General features: G+C 42.4%; 1 protein-coding gene across 5 annotated transcripts in view; it reads left to right on the top strand.

Moving 5' to 3' along the window:
- Window positions 1-21,719, top strand: part of hnf4a (hepatocyte nuclear factor 4, alpha) — a 175,819-nt gene that overhangs the window by 137,294 nt on the left and 16,806 nt on the right. For all 5 annotated transcript variants that reach the window (XM_078236505.1, XM_078236502.1, XM_078236504.1 and 2 more), the window contains 2 exons: window positions 12,135-12,241; window positions 17,247-17,402. In XM_078236505.1, coding sequence (XP_078092631.1) covers window positions 12,135-12,241; window positions 17,247-17,402 — 263 coding nt within the window. The remainder of the gene's footprint in view (window positions 1-12,134; window positions 12,242-17,246; window positions 17,403-21,719) is intronic.

Genomic DNA, 21,719 nt, shown 5'->3' with positions numbered 1-21,719 from the left:
CCAACGTTCTATACAACCGCAACATCAGACCCCAACTTTTATACTCTATGCCCCGTCCTATAAAGGCAAGCATGCCATATGCCTTATTCATTACCTTCTCCACCTGTGACGTCACCTTCAAGGATCTGTGGACTTGCACACCCAGGTCCCATGAACCATTGATGTGCAACTTAGAACATGTCCCCATTCCCTCTTTGCAAAGCTGGTAGGTGCCATGTTTGGGACATCTGAATCTGGGCCTCCATAGTAATTTTCATTACAATAGAGAGCCTTTCTGTCACCACAAAAAGTCAGGCCTTAGAGAAAGATGATCTTGGGAATGGCAAACATTTTTCTTGCATTATTTTGTAAGTTTGAAAGCTTCGTTAACTTTAACTTGTTGCTCCTGCGTGTGTTGTTTACATTTTCCAGTAGGAAGATAAATTACTTTATTGACCTCACTATCTTTACTGCATTCCCCTTTAAAGTGATATTGTAGGCCTATTATCAATTTCTCCCCTACTAGGTTCCCCACCCTTTCGAGTGGCAAACTAGCCATAAGCAATTCACACCACCAGTTTACTATTCCCATTCAAATAAGACCCAATCATGAATATGGTTCAGGCTTTCCAACCATTTCATTATTTTGCACATTGCCAATGTAAGCTAGAAACAAAAAAATTCCCCAATGTGTGTGCAGGACTTGGGCACCACTGCACCTCTTCAGGCATATGCACAAATCACAACACATGTACAGAATTATGATCCAAATAAAAGGATAGATCCTGTATATGCAACATGTACAGTAAGGATAAACTGGCAGATGAATTACTTTCATAGAATCCCCACAGTGCAGAAAGAGATCATTCAGTCCATTGAATCTGCATGCACCAAGTCTCTGAAAGATCATCCCACCCAGGCTCTCCCCTCCACCCTGTCCCCATAACTCCGTGCATTTACCATAGCCAATCCATCTAACCTGCACATCTTTGGACTGCGGGACAGACTCCTCACAGACAGTCACCCAAGCCTGGAATCAAACCTGGGTATTTGGCAATGCGAGGCAGCAGTGCTAACTACTGCGCCACTGTACCACTCTATTTAATGTGCTTCACTCACTCCGATAGTCCCATTAAGCACTATGATGTCACTAACTCGAATCAAGGCAATTATATTTTTATAATAGTATGATACCTGTCCAATTGAACAGGGATTTTTTTTTAGTCACTTCTATCTTATAAAACTTGAGTTTAAACTATTCATCAGAAATGATACAAAAAGATGTCTTGGATTTTCTGAGATTTAAGAAGGAATCTAGGACATGACAAGTCATGGTGTTAGAAGGAATATTTCCTGAAAAGCAGGTTGGAAACATTTAAACCCGACCTTTAAATCTGGATTTTAAAATGTTAAAATGCCACTAAATTTCAGAATTTTTTTTTTTAGCATGTTCCAGCCAGAAGTTATCTTTCCCACTGCACAAATCTAGAGAAGACATGCAAGGGGTAACTGAGTGACTGTACAAGGGGTGATAGTGAATAGGCAGCCCACTTTACATATCTCCTGATTTTTATATTCATTAATCTCAGTAGAGACATTAAAATTTGTCTTAATATCAAGGAATATAGAGAGAAAATGAACAAATATTCCCATTCCTGATCAGCAACAGAAGAATAAGGCTCTGCTCTAATAACCTTCATGGTGAAAAACACTTGCCATTACTCACCATTTACACTCATACATGAAGAATAGGCACTTGTGCAAAGAACCAGAAAACAACTATGTTCATTGAACTATAATGCAATAAGGAGTCAACACCTACAAAGACACAAAGGGAATAGTAATGTAAGTTCGGAGGAGAATAGCAGCAATAAAGCATTATTAGATTTTACATAGGACATTTCTGTGGAAGAGAAAGTTCTAATTTCACTTATGGCAGGCAGTTTAAAATATGCATCATATAGCTCAAACCCTACAATCAAATAGCCTGTTTACATTTATCTCGGTATTTTAAAGAGCTGGATCACTGAGTTGGTATCTCCAATACTATTCGCTCAATAGAAATCTTCAATTGTGTAAGAGTTCGTTAGCTGATGGTTATAGGATGGGTTTAATTACTGGTAAGATGTGAGACTCATAAGTTGTTAGCAGAGTCATTCCCTTCCTGCTATCTTAGGTCACCATGCACCTTTCAGATCATGAGTGGCTTTTCTTTAAAACACTGTCCACTGCTAACTTTTAAACACGCAGATCCTTTCATTCTTCTGCCAATCACTGTTTAATCTCAACCAAATTTAAATACAAACCATAACAGGTAATTGGGAAAGAAGTGATCAAAAAATGTATTTGCTATCACAGTTGTATTCTTCCCATAAACAAAAGTATTTTATTGTTGTGATTTTTAAATATATTTCATTCTGAATGTATCCATTACACAGGCATACATAAAATACACCAGCCTTTTCAAGCTGATCTCAGGTTTCCAACCATCTGACAGTCCCAGGACACAAATTACCTTCTCCTAATTTGTACAGGTTATCTTCATGGATTGTGCATACTTTTGCCTGAACTTTACTGACCTTGGCTCTTGTTTTTGACTGGTCCTTGAATGATTTCTGACCTTCATGCAGGACTTAGCCTTTGATCTTCCCAGCAGGTTCAGACAACTCCAGTTGGAACCAAATGTTATCACTGTATCCATCACAACATCAATAACCTCCTTCCTACTAGACTCCTGTTGTTGCTTATGTTATAATAACTTTTGCTTTCTTCGTATTCAAGCTACACAATGACTTTCATCCCACGTCCAGGTTCCTCCACTTCCTATTCACATGTTTTTTTTTCCTGTCTCACCTACATCCATTTCTCCACCTTGAACTCCTCTCCTCATTGTCTCAGACTCACTATACAATTCCACTGCTCCAAATGCTCCCAGTCTTTATTCTCTGACACTACCAAATACGTTCCTATTTGGACCTATTCCCCATTATTGCCCAAGATACTTCTTTCAGTCTGCCTCAGCCGACAAATCATCCTATCCTATGTGAACAAGTCCGTCTCCAAATAAAAGTTCATTCTGCAGGAGTGCACCGATGCTCTCAGCCTGATCAATGGTGACTTCTTCACACACTAAGGCTGCTCCCAGTATGTATCATGCACCAAACCCTACAGTGACAGTGATAGCTAAATTTAATCTGTCCCCTCAACAACTCTTTCCTCTCATTTAAATACTTGAGTCTCAAGAATTCCTTTCACGTCTCCTTAAAGATGTTGTGTGCATATAAACCCCAAAGTGTTTCCTTGGCTGGAAATCCTTGTTCCTATCTGTTTCACTCTGGACTGAACAACTCCTCAGTGATTTCACATGGAACTTACACTCACCTCGACCATAACAATCCTGCCCTTCCCCTTGCATTCAGTTGCCTGACCCACTACCCTTCAATTACTCTTCCATTTGGTCATCACTTTATCCATACCATCATCACAGGTCCTGGTGCCCCTGAAGTCTCTGTCATTGACAGGGCTCTTTCCAATTGCTCCCTTCTCTCTTTCCCAGTCCACCTCAAACCCTTTCTCTATCATCTTTTGCCAATGGAAAAATCTAACCTTAACCGCTCCTTGACACCAGTTCTTCGGTTACCCACAGTACAGTTGAGGTGACTGAGTTGACTTCTTCCAGAATCCTCTTCTGCTGCCTCTGTTGGATGATTTTCCTCCTGTTTGTTATATACTGTATCAAATACTGCAATAGAGGCATAGTGTACAACAGCAAAGAAGTTTCCTTCAACCTATATATAAGGCTGGTTCAGCCTCAACTGGAGTTTTGCATCCAGTTTTGGGCACCACACATTAGGAAAGATGGGAAAGAATTGGAGAAAGTGCAGGAAAAGATTCATGAGAATGGTTCCAGGTATGGGGAACTTCAGTTATACAAAAAGATTGGAGGCATTGGGACCATTGTTCTTGGAGAGCCAAGAATCATCTTGTCTTGGAACCATATTGCCGTTTCTTCAATGTTGCTGGGTCACAAGCCTGGTATTCCCTTCTATCATGACTAAGTGGGTGTGCACCAACACAAGGTGGACTGGAGCAGTTCAAGAAGATGGTTCACCACCACCTTCACAAAGATAAATAGGGATGGGCAACAAATGCAAGCGGGACACTTTTGATTCCATTACAATCCCTGTCTGTCACATAAAGCTAAATCTCGATGCATTGAACTCTGGTGTACTGGCTAACCTGAACCCAGTTCCTTCTACACCTGATTTGTTACCACTTTATTTACCTCTGAAAAACATTGCTCCTTTCAGATGCCAAATCTTCCCCAATTGCAGGAACCCCAATCCATCTCAATACTCAACTTTTCCAATGTTTTCCTCATTAGGCTCATCAACTTCACCATCCATAAACTATGATTTATTCAAGGTGAGCAGCCTTTATCCTCACCTTATGCCTTCACATTCATCACTGCCATCCTTGAAAAGCTCCAGTGATTCTCTGTGCCTTAATGAATTGATTTGAAGGCTTGTATCTTCACCTTGCCGTGCTTCTGTGGTTTTGGCCCCAACTTAATGATCTCCCCTCCCATCATATCCTCCAGTCTTCTGATATATTCCTTCTCATCCATGTCCTCTGCTTCAACATCCTTTGCTGGACTGTCAGTCATTTCAAGAATTCCCTTCCTAAATCCTCTGCCTTGCACTTCCCCCATCATTTGCAAGTCTCTTCAAAAGAATTGTTTCTCCCATTGTGTTTTGAATCCTTTTTCAACCCTCCGCCCCCACCCCCACCCCACTCTCTCTCACTCAGTGTCTATTTTTGTTACCTTCCTGGAACCATCTTTCTCTCCAACAGAATTCTAAGTTGTCATAATCCACTAGATCCAACACAATGCCACAGAATTGGCTGATCTATGAATAAAACTTTGAAAGGGAATTTGCAGGCACTGGTAAATGATATAAACGCTAACTCTTTGTGATTGAGTTTCATTCACAAAACTGGAAATGGAATGTGAAAAGAAGAGAAAACTGGGTTTGTGCCAATGAAAAAAAATACACATTTAACAGAGAAATCGAACCTGGTTGGACTCTTTTCTGGCTGGTAAATGGGGCAGAAACCAAATTTAGGAAGCAACCTAGCTTAAAATAGCACTATTATTTTAGATATAGCAATAGTCATTTAGATCCTTAATGTCAGCTTAGACAAGTGTTAAGCCCCTTGAATATTCTTATAAAGGGTCCAATGACTGTTTTAGAATTCCAGAAATTAATTCACTCCAAGTGCAGCATTAGGTCTACCCAGGTCTACATGTAACCCAATTTATTACCTTCAAAAGGACTGTTGGAGGACGTTTTCAAAAAAGGAAGTTTTTTTAAAAATACCATAATTTAGAAGAAAGAACAATTCTCGCTCCCCCGGGAATTGTAAGAAGTCTGACAACATCAGATTAAAGTCCAACAGGTTTATTTGGAATCACGAGCTTTCGGAGCACTGTTCCTTCCTCAGGTGAGTTCACTCACTTGATGAAGGAACAGCGCCTTGAAAGCTTGTGATTCCAAATAAATCTGCTCAACTTTAACCTGGTGTTGTGAGACTTCTTACTGCGCCCACCCGAGTCCAACGCCGGCATCTCCACATCATGGCTTCATGAACTATACTACAAGCCTTTGCTGAAACCTGAAATAGGCACCAGCAGCTCAGAAATTTGTTAAAATGAGGCCCAAGGCCCAATATCAAATGGGCCTCAGGCTGATTTTTCCGGCCTTGTGGTCTTTTCCTGCATCCTCATTGTGCCATCCTTCAAGTGCAAATTAAGCTCTGCCTCTTGGTGTTAAAGTGCGTGCCTACATGTCATAATCCAGCAGAAACTGGAGAAATGAAAGTAAGGCATTCCCAGTGACTGTTGGAATCCTTTCCTAAATCTGTTAATATTAAATAGAATTGCTTGAGGTCCATGACCAGTTAGTGCTGAGCAAACATTCGGAAAGCAGCATTCTGTGACTGAACATAGTGTCTCCACTGATAAACCAATGCATAACCTTGAGAACTTATTTTATGACAGTTGACTGCACTCCTGCTTTTTTTTTCACTCATAAAAGTTATTCATTGTGTCCAACTGATGACATCTTATACACATTATACAAATGTATGACAATTCTGGCTTTTGCGACTGATGTGTCATTAATTAGCACAGTTGGTAAATAATCAAGTTATTTTATAGTAAATAACATATTCCCTAATCATCTAGCTGTCACCCAAACAAAGGATTCAAAATACACAGGAGGAAATACTGAATCACTGTCATCTGAGCCCCAATATAAATCACTATTTCAACTAGATCCTCTACTTGAATTTCATCATGTCATCTGAAAGTTTAACTCGATCTGTGTTGGCAGCAATGCACAGTGATAAAGCCAATTATTTATGTATCTTACTGCTACATGATGCTGTTCAAACTCCTTTTTAAAAGGACAGATCAGTGTTGCAGTTTCCCTAACAATCATTTAAAGTCTATTATTGCACAATGTTGTGTGGCCAGTGCATGTTTTCCATCTGAAGGTTTCTCCAGGTTAGTTATAGAATTATAGAGTCATAGAGATTTACAGCATGGAAACTGGCCCTTTGGCCCAATTTGTCCATGCTGCCCTTTTTTTTTAAACCCCTAAGCTAATCTCAATTGCCCACATTTGGCCCATATCCCTCTCTACCCATCTTACCCATGTAATTGTCTAAATGCTTTTTAAAAGACAAAATTGTGCCCGCCTCTACTACTACCTCTGGCAGCTTATTCCAGACAATCACCACCCTCTGTGTGAAAAAATTGCTCCTCTGGACACTTTTGTATCTGTCCCCTCTCACCTTAAACTTATGCCCTCTAGTTTTAGAGTCCCCTACCTTTCAGTAGTTAATAAGAACATACTGATGGGGAATTTCCATGGTACAGGTGCAGAGCTCAGCAAATGCTCTCAATGTCCCGGCTAAAAGCATTAGTTACTGTGAGCTCAGCCAGTGTAAAATATTGGCTAATTAGCTAAACAATAGCAGCAGGTTTGAACAGGGGATATGGTGGTATAGTGGAAATGTCACCAGACTAGTAACCCAAAGGCCCAGGCTAATATTCTGGGGGCATGGGTTCAAATTCCAACATGGCAACGAGTGGAATTGAAATTCAATTAATAGATCTGGAATTAAAAACTAATTTCTGTAATGGTGACTATGAAATTATAATTGATTGTTGTAAAAACATCTAGGGTGGAATTTTCCAAAAAAAAAAGTGGCAAAGTGTCAGGTTCTGACTGAAAACCAGTTTGTTTTTTCCCAGTAACACAGCCAGATTTTTGTTCCAAATTTCCTGACACTTTGGCCCTGATTTAACTGGCACGCCCGTCCCAAAATTGGGGAGGGCGATGCTCACAGAACGGCATTCTCCGTTGGCCTCAGGCGCGATCTTACGAGCCTCAGGCAGGCGTGCCAGTAAAATTCCGGCCCTTGCCAGAAAAAAGGCAGGGGAGCGTGTTAGCACCGCGAATCTAGCGGGGCAGGGCCTGATAAAGCTGGCAAGGCTGGCTTCATAGAGACCGAGGGAACATTTTTAAAGGGCACGCCGATCTCAGAGTAAAGTGCCCCCCCTCCCCCCCCAACCACCATCATTCCCCCATGGACATCATGACACCCTGCAGACAAGGGGAACACCTGCAATCCTCGACAACAAAGGGGCGACCTCCCCCTCGATTCAATGTTCAGGTCACCCCATGCTCCCCTCTTTCCCACCCTCCCTTAATCACTGGCATCAGAGTATTGGGCCTCCTCCCCCATTAGCACCCCTCACCACATAATGGAATTTCTCCCCCTCAATGGGGCTCCCTAGAGATCCTGCCCTCTATCTCCACCCCTCTCCCTGCCTTCTGGCCCTGGCTCAAAGCTCGTCCCCTTGGCAGTGCCAAGGGGCAGTGCCATTTGCAATGTCCCTGACCACTCGGGGTCTATACTGGCCTGTGCGCCACCAATGTATTCATCTTGACTGCTGGAGAGCAGTAGTGATTCCCGCTGGTGTGATGTTACATTGGCAGTGGGTGGAGAATTCAACATCCTGAAAGCAATGGTAGTAAAACATTGAATTATATTAAAATTTAGTCAATTTCATAGTAACCAGGTTCACACTGAGAAGTGGCTAGATCTGAAACTCAGATCCCCCCGCTGCCAATCCCGTAATGAACCTCTCGTGCAAGACTTTCTGGCCATAAGGGGATTTGCACCCGCAGCAAACAGACCCTGAATCCGTCCCCAACCGCCCCAGTTAGCGCATCCTCTTTTGGGAAGGAAATCTGTTCTTTGTGTGACTCCAGACCCACAGCAATGTGGTTGATTCTGAAATGGCCCAGCAAACCAATCAGCTGAAGGGCAATTAGAGATAAGCAACAAAATGCTGACTTTGCCAGTGACAGCCTCATGAAAGAATCTGAAAAAAATCACATGTAATCCATACATTCCTGAAAGATTTCCTTCTTAGTGTTTTTTAAAAATTGAAACATTGAATCCTCTTCCAGTATTGTGCCTATACTTCTCTCAAAGGTAATGTGTGAGAAATTGGACTGCTTGTCCCTCTTTAGGGTTCTATGAATACTCTGAGCTCATGCTGTTCATGACATATGTGTACACTTGCAGGCAAGAATCGTTCCAGATGTCATTTTTGTGCGTGCATCAAAGCATGTGCAGTGAATGGCTGCCAGCAGTATTCAGAACAGGCAGATCAAGATGTCAATAAAGTTACAACATTTAGTTGGCACCAGTTGTACCATTTTGGAACTCATTTCTCCTGACTTGGCAGGCCCTTTCTCATGAATAATATTCACGCTGAGGCAGGTGGGGTTATGATTAAGTCAGCAGTTCAGAGACGGGCACAGAGGTGGACGAGTGCTGAGACGGGCTGGTTAGAAGGCCTTCTTTGGCTTTCTGCAACTTTGGGCTATTTGTATAAAAGGTTGTTAGGCCCTCTAGCCTTCACTCCTCACCCTTCCACCAAACCCCCCTCCATATGCCCCATCATATCCCAACATTACCTCATATGCTGCCTTATAGCCACCGTACCATCCTCGTAGCCACTCACCCAGATCCACTGTGAGCAGATGCCTGGACCTATGTGGAAATGAAACAAAAATCTTCCAACAATCTAAGAGAGCGCTAACTCATATGCACTTGATAGAGAACTCATTCATTAAACCCATTCGAAAATGTTAAATCCCCTCAAGTGGTCAACCTGTTATAAAAAAAAATTCTATTCATTAACCTCATCAAAGATAGCCTTATCCTTTAATAGCAGTTTAGAATTGTCAATCGTAATGTGAACTCAAACCGCACTGAGATAAGTAATTTTGGAGCTTTTGAAACTCACCCAAACATTCATAATGAGCACAGCTGTAATAACAGCCGTAGGAAGTGTAAACATTAAAACCGCAGGGACAGATGGTAACGGGTCTTTCTAAGCTACATCAGATGCCTATCAACCAATGTACTTCAGCATTGGTTGTTTGTTTTTTCACTCTAACTGACAGCTACTGCCTGTTTCTCTTTTTCATTCTTAAAGGGCTGGGAATTTAAATAACATCAGACCAACTTTACCAGATTATCTGCCCTTCAAGAGTGTTTATGCCTAAATTTGTGATTTTTACACCACAGGGGAAGGCACTTGGAACAGCTAAAATGGGGTAAATTTAAACTCAACACTAATTTCAAATTGCCCCGCTGAGTTCAGGTTTCCTGCCTGTCTGATTTGCGTTCTGCCTCCTTCCCCTTGCCGGCACAAATAGAATCTGCTGGAAATGGGGGAGGGCTTTTCAAATCTGGGTCCCACCTGTCGTTTCTAAAGGCCTCTGGTGTCAGCCCAACTCCATGAAAATCTGGCCCACTTTCTCTCTTAATCTTATATAGCTGTGCAGGCTTTCAGCAGCATGAAGGACCCTGCCCCCACCCCTCAAATCAATTGTCCCTAGGCATGGGCAATAGTGGGAACTCCCTTTGGAATTCGGCATGACTTGGAGAGTGGCCAGAGGCCATGCAAAACAACACTAGCTGCTGGAAGAGAGAGAAGAGGAGGAGGGCCACCCAGGTTGTTCAAGGAGCACTTCTCATGCCTGGATCTCAGTGAGGGACAATGGTATTTTCCGGCCAAAGCCGGAAAATCCCACCCAAGGTCAAAGGAGCATTGCATGGTCTGCCCCCTGCCCGCCATGATTCCCGTGGCAGGTGGGATGGAAATATTCCCCCAAACGTGTGAGACATCTGTGCTTCAGTAAGGACTTTCTCACTGAAATCTTTCACTTGCTGCAACATTAGGCCAGGGTAAGGATCATATTGCCAATAGCTGTGAAGGTAACTGTGCGATAAACATTCATGCCTCTGGCTTCTTCCAGGCTGGAGCTGGAGATACTTGCAGGACCTTGCAGTATGTCATCCATTGATGCATAAAGTAGGTTGTTGATGGTTTCTACTCAAAGAGTAGGAGAGTAGAATCTGTGTTTCGTTAACCTCTCACCAGAAATAAACAGGTGGGATGACGCACTGAGATTGACAGGATTTCCTTTTGGCATTGGAAAATAGTCTCCAAGAACGTGGTTAGTCTAATTCCTCAGCAAGACAGCAGTTGGATGGCATGGTGGCACATTGGTTAGCATTGCTGCCTCACAACACCAGGACCCGGGTTTGATTCCCGGCTTAGGTCACTGTCTGTGTGGAATTTGCACATTCTCCCCATCTCTGCATGGGTTTCCTCTGGGTGCTCTGGTTTCCTCCCACAGTCCAAAGATGTGCAGGTTAGGAGATTTGGCCATGCTAAATTGCCCCTTAGTGTCAGGGGAACTAGCTAGGATAAATCCATGGGGTTATGGGGATAGGGGGTGGGTGGGATTGCGGTCGGCGCAGACTCGATGGGCCTAATGGCCTCCTTCTGCACTGTAGGATTCAATGACTCAAGATAGGGAGCATCTTTGTTCTGTGTGAGGACTAGTTTCCTGATACAGGGAGCGTCTCCCTCTAATTCAGCCTGAATGCCTATCTTTTGAAAGACTCTACTAGAGCTAAAGTCTTCCATAGATGATTTGCAGCAGTCTTAAGGTTCCACTGGGTAAATTTCTAATCCTGTGATCATAGAATCCCTACAGTACAGAGGAAGGCCACTTGGCCCATCGAGTCTGTATCGACCACAATCCCAACCAGGCCTTATTCTCGTAACCCCACACATCTACCCTGCTAATCCCCCTGACACCAGGGGCAATTTAGCATGGCCAATCTACCTAACCCGCAAATCTTTGTGGGAGGAAACTGGAGCACCCGGAGGAAACCCATGCAGACACGGGGAGAATGTGCATACTCCGCACAGGCACTGACACGAGGACAGAATTGAACCCGGGTCCCTGGCACTGTGAGGCAGCACTGCTAACCACTGTGCCACCGTGCCATCCCCTCTGCAGCATTAATCCATTTGGGGCACTGTTCAAATTTTTTCAAAACCCCCTCACGAGCTCCCACTTAGGCAGGAATTCCGTCAGAATGTCCAGTCTAAGAAGCTGGGTCACGGTGTTGGCAGTGTTGGTGTGTGGATGGAAGTCTCATCCTGATCCTATTGGGACCGATTAGAAAACATTCAGACTCAATTATTAACAAATTGGCTGCCTATGTAATGTGGAGCTAATTCAGAGCCAGCAGTTTTCTATCTATGCTCAAGGTGAATATTACTCAATAAACAATGGGATCATTCAAGAAGCATTTACATGGAAGACCAGAGGTTTCTTCCAACTTTCTAATTAAGTGACCATAAAACTTAGGCTTTCACCACATTTTATAAGCCATTTGACGTTTACTCAGCAGACCATAGTCACCTGGGATGAGGAAGCTGTTTATAAAACTATCTGAGCAAATCTCAACAGAGGTCATTCTCGGTGTTTCATTGCAGTGTATTAGAAGTGTTATAAAATATTCAACTCTGCCAACATGTATTTGTTTGATGCTGAATGTGATGTTCAACTTGATCATGTTTATAAATTTCTACTGCCAAGTAGTCTGATTTTTAGAGCTGAATATTTAGAGATTTTATCTGTTTAATTGCTCTTTCACTGTACTATTTAAAGCAATGTTTTCTGAACAAATCATCTTCATTTTAGCTGTGCAGAATGAAAGAGACAGAATAAGCACAAGACGGTCAAGCTATGAGGACAGCAGTTTGCCTTCAATTAATGCACTCATACAAGCAGAGGTTCTTTCTCGTCAGGTACATTAATATCCGCTAATGTTATTATTATTTTAATGTTATTATTATATATTATTCTATAATGTATTATATTATTATTATTATTTGATTTGATTTATTATTGTCACATGTATTAGTATACAGTGAAAAGTATTGTTTCTTGCACTATAGAGACAAAGCGTATCATACATAGAGCAGGAAACGAGAGAGTGATGAATGTAGTGTTACAGTCATAGCATTGTTAGAGAGTTCAAAAGAGTTAGAATGAAGTTTTAGAAGCATAGAACAAGCGTAAAAGATAGAATTAGAAGGTATGCTGGGCAAATAAAGTATCAAGTAGAATGAATTATCAATGGTACTTTGAAAAATTGGTTTGCATTTATATAGCACCTTCCAAGACCTCAGGAGTTCCAAAGCACTTTATAGCCAATGAAGTCCATTTTTTTTTAAAAACGGTATTTACTGTTGAATGTTGGAAATGGGGCAACCAATTGGTGCTCAGGAAGATCCAACAAACAGCAATGTGATTTTGACCAGAAAATCTGTTTTTGCAATTTTGATTAAAGTATAGATATTTTGGCTGGGTCTTCAGGAATAACTCCCCTGCTTTGTTTAAAAATATTGACATGGGATTTTTAACATCAACCTGAGCCACTGTATTCCTTATCCTAAAGACAGCACCACCAACAATGCTCCCTCAGTGCTGCACTAAAGCGTCAGTCTAGATTTCCATGCTCAAGTTTCTGGAGTAGTACCTGAAGCAACAATGGTGGCACAGTGGTTAGCACTACTGTCTCATAGTGCCAGGGATCCGGGTTCAATTCCGACCTCAAGTCACCATCTGTGTGGAGTTTGTACATTCTCCCCAGGTCTGCGTGGGTTTCCTCTGGGTGCACTGTCTGTGTGGAGTTTCACATTCTCCTTGTGGCTACGTGGGTTTTCTTCAGGTGCTCCAGTTTCCTCCCACACTCTAAAGATGTGCGGGTTAGGTTGAGTGGCCATACAAAATTGCCCTTTATTAACAGGGGGATTAGCAGGGTAAATATGTGGGATTACGGGAATAGGGCCTGGGTGGGATTGTGGTCAGTGCAGACTCAATGGGCTGAATGGCCTCCTTCTGCACTGTGGGGATTCTATGAACATTCTGATTCTGCGGAGAAGTTGACAAATAAGGACAAAACTTTGATTTATTAACTAAAGAGTAACCATGAGGTCTTTCTCTAACAGTTTCAATATCATTGCATCACAAAGATAGATTTTTATAAGTAAAACCAACGTTTTAACAGAACAATGATGTGAGTAAGAGCCATACTGTATGATATTCTAGAGATGTCAGTTGCTGTTAATTCTAATGGCTTGAGATGAATTCCATTTTCTCCATGAACAAAAGACCAATTAATCCATTGTTTTCCATCTGATATTTTCTTCATCTGTTTGGTCTTTAAATTGTTCCATTTTTGTATTTTAATATTACTTGCTCGTTGCTCTCTTGCATTCTCTGGGAGAATGGCAAATCAATATGATGCCAATGGAATGGAAGATCAATAGAAATGTACAATGGGCAGCTTACTCAATGTCAACCATCTTACACCACTGCCAATAACTATAATATCCACCTCAATTTCTATCTCTTGCCAACTTTCAATCATTCAATTCACTTTTCTCTAAGTACATTTTTCTATTTGTATTCTCCAAGTTCCATCTGCATTATAGATCTAAAAAAAATCCTTTAATGTGGGCTCTGCTTTAATTAAGGCCTGCGCTTGCCCCAAGACTGAAAAATCCCGCCCGAGGTCAACGGACCTGTGCATGGTCCAGTCCCGCCCACTACGATTCCCATGGCGGGCGGGACGGGAAAATTCCACCAGAAATTTAAATTGTATCCAAGAAAATGCTTGGACAATCTCTATAGTAATGTTTATTATAGTAATGTTTATTATAGTAATGACCTAAATGTAGCCATTATACATCCTGCAGTTGTATCAACTTTGCTGTGCCAGTATTAAAACAGATGATTGCAAGTTTTCCAAATATTTAACAAAATATTTTACACCTCTCTGTGGGAAAAAAGGAATTTGCCTCAAAAAGTGCTCACACATTCGCATTTAAAGTTTATTTATTTGTGTCACAAGTAGGCTGACATTAACACTGGTTAGCTGTCTGTGAGAATACTTCAATGTGATATTTTCAACTTACCCTTTCTGATGACATCACTGTTAATGAATGTCTGGAGATTCACTTAACTTAGCATCAAATTCAAACTGACATTGGAAAAGTGGGAAATCCATGCCACTAATATCACTGAATTTGGGGCAATAGCTGACACTTTGTTTTGCCAGACGCAATATGAAGTAAACATTTATGGTTGTTCCAAATTGAAAAACTGGGAGTACAAAGCGTATAGCTTCCTTTGACATTCAGACCAGCAACAAAAAATTGATAACTGTATTTACTGACAATATTGTGTTGACAACCAAAACCAGTGATGATTTTAATTGTTACGCTTTAAAATTATACTACAATCGGCATATTTTTAATCAACAAATTGACGTTGATATGTTCTAACATGGCGAACAGATATGCACCATTATCTTTAGGACGGCACGGTGGCACAGTGGTTAGCACTGCTGCCTCACTGGGTTCGATTCTCGACTTGGGTCACCGTCTGTGTGGAGTTTGCACATTCTCCCCATGTTTGCGTGGGTTTCCTCCGGGTGTTCCAGTTTCCTCCCGCAGTCCAAAGATGTGCGGGTTAGGTTGATTGGACATGCTGAATTAACCCTTAGTGTCCTGGGATAAGATAGGTCAGCAGGATTAGCAGGGTAACTATGCAGGGATAAGGCCTGGGTGGAATTGTTTTTGGTGCAGACTCGATGGGCTTCCTTCTGTACTGCAGGGTTCCTATGATTTCTATGACCATATACAGTAACTTCTGTTTCAATGCATTGCTGTTGTTTTGATGGTCTATATTTCTGTAGATGTTTAGCTGTGCCATCGCATTTCATCAAGGTTTTCTTGGAGGGTCATGATTGGATATCTAACAGCACTAGGAGATTGGCTTTTGTTTCTCACTTGTGTGGCTTTCTTTATCCTTTATTGCCTTAATGTGGAGGAAAGCTACTGGCACTTGTCCTCTGATATTCAATTTTTCTGTCCACTGTTGAATCAAGATTGTGATGAGGTCTGGTTGCTTCTGGAAGAACTAGAAAGTGAGCATCAGTGAGTATGTTTTTCAAAGAATAGAAGAATCGTGGAATCACTATAATGCAGAAAGAGGCCATTCAGCCCATCGAGCCTGCACAGCAACAATCTGACCCTATCCCTGTAACTCCACGTATTTACCCTGCTAGTTCCCCGACACTAAAGGGCAATTTAGCATGGCCAATCCACCTAACCTGCACATCTTTGACTGTGGGAGGAAACCGGAGCACCCGGAGGAAACCCACACAGACACATGGATGTGCAAATGCCAAACAGTCACCCAAGGCCAGAATTTAACCCTGTTCCCTGGTGCTGTGAGCCAGCAGTGCTAACCACTGTGTCACCGTGTTTATTTATTAGTATCACAAGTAGGCTTACATTAACATTGCAATGAAGTTACTGTGAAAATCCCTTAGTCGCCACACTCTGGCACCTGTTCGGGTGCACTGAGGGAGAATTTAGCATGGCCAATGCACCTAACCAGCACATCTTTTGGATTTTGGGAGGAAAACGGAGCACCCGGAGGAAACCCACGCAGACACAGAGAAAACATGCAAACTCCGCACAGACAGTGACCCAAGCCAGGATTCGAACCCGGGTTCCTGGCGCTGTGAGGCAACAGTGCTAACCACTTTGCCACCATGCCGCCCCCATATCTTTGATAAATAAGCTTGGCTTAATTGAACTTAGGGTGAGGCTTTCCATCATGTGATTGATGATTGGGAAGCGTTGGACTGGGCAATAGTTGACCAGGTCAAATTTGTCCTGATTTTTAAGAATAGGACATACCCAGGAAATTTTCCACATTAATGGAGCCAATAAATCCTTAGCCTCCAAAGCTATTCAGAACCAAGTCCAGTTCTGGAAGCACAATGAAGGCAGAAATGCTAAGCCGCCAGTCAGAGCCCTGTCACCTAGCAATGTGCACAGAGGCCTATGGCTTGAGTGGAGTTTTGTCTGTCCCAAATATGTGGAGAATTTTACCGGCACATCCGCCCCAGAATCGGGGCAGGCAAGGCTCGCAGAATAGTATTCTCCATTGGCCTCAGGCGGGATCTTACGAGTCTCGGGCGGGCGAGGTGGTAAAAGTCCGGCTCACGTGGTCTCTGAAGTCAGAGGGAATGGTGCCAAAGGGAAACAATAACCATAGGCAGGAATTCCCTCCACTCCCAGCTCCCTACCGCAGAGCAATGTCAATGCTTGACTGCGCCTGGCTTAACTGTGAAAGTGATACCCACTTGGGGGTTCGGTCTTGCGTTTCCGTCTGGGTTTCATTGAAATCCCAGCTTTATGGTTGATATCAATCTCAGTGAGTGGGAATTATTAGACTGAATTTCAGGCAGCTTGAGCAGTGGCACAAGCTTCAATATAAGAAGCTTTGCCATGCTTCCTCTCAAGGACCAAAAATTGAGAGGATGCTGGCGTGTGATGAAAAATCCACTGACAAAGTTACAAGAACACACACTTAGATGAGTTTCTTTGCAGACTCCTTATTAAAGAGAACACAAACATTCTCACTTTTTTTCCACTCAAAAATTTTCACCTTAACATTTTGAAATCCAGGCTATCCATGACCTGGATGAAGTCTGTTTTTGGAGAGGCAGTAATTTGGTTAATTCCTCCTAATACCCTTTAAAACTTCATATTCAAACAATCTGAAGTAAGGAAGGGTTGCTGTTACGTCTGATTGATTATTGATAAGGTAATCAGAAAGCTTGCACATGAAATAATACAAATTAATTTTAATGTAACATTCCCAAAAGTAAATGAATACACTCAGATTGGGATGTTAAATGATCATTTCCTTCCTGCGCCTTTGTTCCAGATTTCCTCCCCTGTTTCAGTGATAAACAGTGACATCAGGTCTAAAAAGATTGCAGTGATAAGTGACGTGTGCGAGTCGATGAAACAGCAGCTTTTAGTCCTGGTCGAGTGGGCTAAATACATTCCAGCTTTCTGTGAGTTACCACTGGATGACCAGGTTTGTAACATCTTTGGTTTAATTCAGTTATATGGAGACTTTTTAGTAAGATTAACAGAGGGCATGATCTTACCGGCTGTTCACACCAGGCATCCGCTGCAGCAAGGTCGGAGAATTTGGCAGCCAGCCAAATCTCCATTCATTGCGGAGGGATGGGAAAATCCCATTGGCGTGAACAGTGGTAAGATTCTGGCCAAAATGTCACAGTTGAACAATGGAATGCAAGTGGTCATGGATTTTTGCACCACTTCATCGAATACAATCCTCACCTATCATCACCCAAAAGCTCAATTCAGACAGAGCAGCATTGATGCATTCCATCACTTAAAAGTCAAGTTCCCTGAACTTTGATCGATTAAGTTTAATTTATGAACAGAACTCTTTTTTCTATAACAAATGCAGAGTTGAACTGACAAAATAATTGATGTGAAGTTTTATCTCGGACTTTGTGCTTTGTGCGGTTGGATTGGTTTTAGTCCAGGTCAGACTTACATGGAAAATTGAACTGAAAGGTGTTTCAACTTCAATAATATGTCTTAAACCATAACATTAGTAATATGGCCCAGTAATGTGGCCCATTGATGTAACCTTTACCCACACAATGGCACAGCAATGGATCCAATCTGAATCCCCAAAGCAACGGGGGCAGAGGGGGGGTGAATGTCTATGAGAAATCCACTTACGTCATTTTCCACAGCACTACCCATCAAAGGAGGTGTAGCAAACGGCCCCGGAAATTTATCTCCCATGTCCTAGCATGAGGAGGTACAGAGTAGGGGTGACAAAAGAAAAGTCTGAGGCCAAGATAGTCCACATCACTCTGTCAGGCTTCCCACCAGACAGTTAAAGGCCAAGCTTAGTAAATGTGTTGGGATACCGCCTGGAGGAGGGGACTCCACATTGGGTATGGAAGAACATATGAGTGGAAGAAATGTATAAATATATTATGAAGATGAGGTGATTTGAAATCAATGAGAAGTAAAATTAGGTAAGGTGTAAAGCAGGCAGCTAATCCAAACTCATCAGGTTCCCGGTGGGTAGATTCAAGTTATCCTTAGTAAATTCAGCAACTGAAAATTCTTCACCTAATCCAGCACACTCACATAGCAAAAACTAAAGTGCAGTTGTGTGTGTTACGGATGGATGAAGGCGAGAATTCCCAGAAATTTATGGTGTGGAATTTTTTTTAATTGTAAAGCAAACCCTTTACAAAGGGAGCCACGCCTTATAGGGAGTGGATGTGGGTATGCTTGAAAAAAGTTGGTGCCTTGCCCTGCAGAGTAAGCACGGTGCACCATGTATCTGGCTTTCAGAAGCATTTAGGAACCTGAACTGTGGCTTAAGAGGGGCAGGGTGCCCTCACCTGGTTGTCTTCCATCTCATGAGATGATGGTTGGCATTTTGGTGGGCAACATTGTAACTGCTCTCTCCTATGTTGTGTTAGTGTCCTGCAGTAAAACTGCAGAACACTGCTCTGGAACGTCAACCTGGGAAAAATTTATGGAAACGCTAGGCTGCCCAAACATCATGTTTCCTCTCTCAATCTCACCAAAGTTGGACCTTTAGGAATGCAGAGCACTATGATTGGTACTAGTTTGGTTGCAGGAGTTGCCAGAATGATTACATATTTAGACATCAGTTCCACTTCAGACTTTTTGTCTGGGTTTAGTTCCCTAGCCTTCATCTTTTTCAGGGTATCCACATGCACTGTAGCTTTTCGCCCGTAGCTGAGAGTGTGGTTCATTTTCACACGCTGATGGACTTGTGCACTGAATGTCTGGAGGCCAAACATCTTCCGAGTTCTCCTGAAGTTGTAATTTTGGGCTAAGAGGGTTACAGTTTCACACTGTTTCTCGCCAGCTGTGTAAGCAGAAAAGAAGAAGCACACTAATTCTCTTCAGCCACACACTGGGCCTATCCCATCAACCCCGCCATTAGAATGTAAAATAGGGAACCTTTTTTTTTTATTCATTCGTGGGACCTTGACATCGCTGGCTGGCCAGCATTTATTGCCCATCCCTAGTTACTCGGGGGCAGCTGAGAGTCAACCACATTGTTGTGGCTCTGAAGTCACTTGTAGGCCAGACCAGGTAAAGGGCAGCAGATTTCCTTCCCTAAAGGGGTTGGTTTTTCCCAACAATTGACAATGGTTTTATGGTCATCAATAGATTTTTAATTCCAAATGGTTTATTGATTTCAAATTCCACCATCTGCCGTGGTGGGATTCAAACCTGGGTCCCCAGAACATTAGCTGAGTTTCCGGATTAATAGTGTTGCGGTAATACCACTAGGCCATTGTCTCTGCCAGCCTACAAAGTTCACTAATGTCATCAAAGGAGGTTCCAGCCATGCACCAAAATACATGGGACCATGTATTTTCAAGATACTTAAGGCCCAGTTCTTCACTCCAGAGTTTTGTGCACAGAGATGGGAAAATTCCTGGTTCTGTAAATCTAACCATAAAAATGGCCACCCACAGTTGATATCTTAATTCTTGGCAGAGGACAGACTGGATTGGCAGTTAGGGACCACCCCGGAATGAATGTGAAGGCTACTGGGTGTGGAGGTGGGCTAGGCAGAAGACTTGCTTCTGTGCTCCAGAACTTCGTTTAAGTTACTCAAAAAGATTAAACAAAAAAACAGCCCTACAGCCCTCACCCCCACCCCCAACATACACACACACACATACACACTCCCCATGCTACATCCATATCAATCTATGCTACATTATTCCCCACCACCTACCCGCACAGCCCCTCCTACCCCATATGCCAACGCATGTTCCTGTACCCATCCCCGAAATTCCATATACCCTTTGTCAACACATGCCCCTCTATCTATATCCTGCTGCTCCCATGATCCCAATGCCCACACATCCCCATAGCCCTTATATGTAGCCCCAATGCCAACTTAGTGCCACTCATGCACCCTATCAACCATCCTTTGTCCATGCCCCCTCCATGCTAACTCATTTAGTATCCTTTGACAGTTCATTGACAGTCTGAGTTCCTTGACAGTTCTACAGTTCTTTGACAGCTGCTTGACAACATGGCAGGTCCAATAAGTTTATGCACTTTCTACACATAATCATGTTTACTTTTAATGATTCCAAAAGGTGCCTTACTACTTCCAATGGGGTACCTTGGCTATCCAAATGAATCCTCCAAGTTCAGACCTCCTCTTACCTGGTCTAATCTTCGCACTTGGGGTTTCACATTTCTGGCCTGCCAAAATCCCATTTCAGTGGAAGCAGCTAATGATTCACATGGCTCGCTACCTCTGTAAACCACACATGCATGAACCCTGGCCTGATTCCAGTCCCAACCCTGCGGAAATAGGAAATGCCATGTTCTGGGGAGGGACTTCGAATTTCCATCCATTTCTAGGATTTTAACGATGAGAACTTCTCCATTATAGCAAAGCTCTGACTCGCCTTCCTCTCAAAGCTAATTTCCACCTGAAAATTCATCACTGTCTCAATTCGAACATTGGGTTGAATATCACCAGAAATTACTACAATTGAATGCATTCAATGACATTAAAAATACTTGAAAATTATGATAGCGCGACAGTGTACGCTCGATGGAAGTTAACTGTATAGTAAGTTAGAGCTGGCATGGTCTGATTGACTACAGATTCAGCCCCCTTCCATCCAGCTCCCTCTGTCCCGGCTGAGTTCCCAAATTAATTCCTGATTTTGTGGAGGGATGCTAATTGCATACTGGACTGTTTTCTCATCCTCACAAGGCAGTGGTTGCAGAGTAGCATTGGGAGAAGGTTTCCCATGAGCTTTCTTGGTCATGGAATGTGTAGTGTGAAGCAAGCTGAAATGGATGAATTAACCAAAAGGAGAATTTAAATCAATTAACAAGTGTCCTCAGGTAATACTAAATCTGTCATCTGTGCTATTAATATAAAACTAACTGCGAAAGCAAAACGAGCCTCATTGATATTCTTCCTCAGAGTTAATGTTTAAGCATTTTTTTGTTGTACACACGATTGTTAGCAGTTTAACATTACATTTTATACAGTTGTGAGAAACATTAACATGGGATAAATAAAGTATTAAGTCACTCATTGTTAAGCATATGATTCGTTGAACACCTCAGCATTTCTGTTCTAAAGAACTAGATACCACCGGTTTTCTGAAACTTATCTTACCTTTTCAGAAGAGCCCCTGGCCACTTCCAAAAATTTCAGTGATACTTTAGACTTTATCCTGTAACTTTCAGGTCTATACACTGTCTGCACAGAGTTTGCACATTCTCCCTGTGTATGCGTGGGTTTTCTCCAGGTGCTCCAGTTTCCCCCAAAGAT

This window comes from Mustelus asterias, chromosome 20 (assembly GCF_964213995.1).
Source record: "Mustelus asterias chromosome 20, sMusAst1.hap1.1, whole genome shotgun sequence".
NCBI lineage: Eukaryota > Metazoa > Chordata > Chondrichthyes > Carcharhiniformes > Triakidae > Mustelus > Mustelus asterias.
This window is presented reverse-complemented; position numbering and strand designations above follow the sequence as displayed.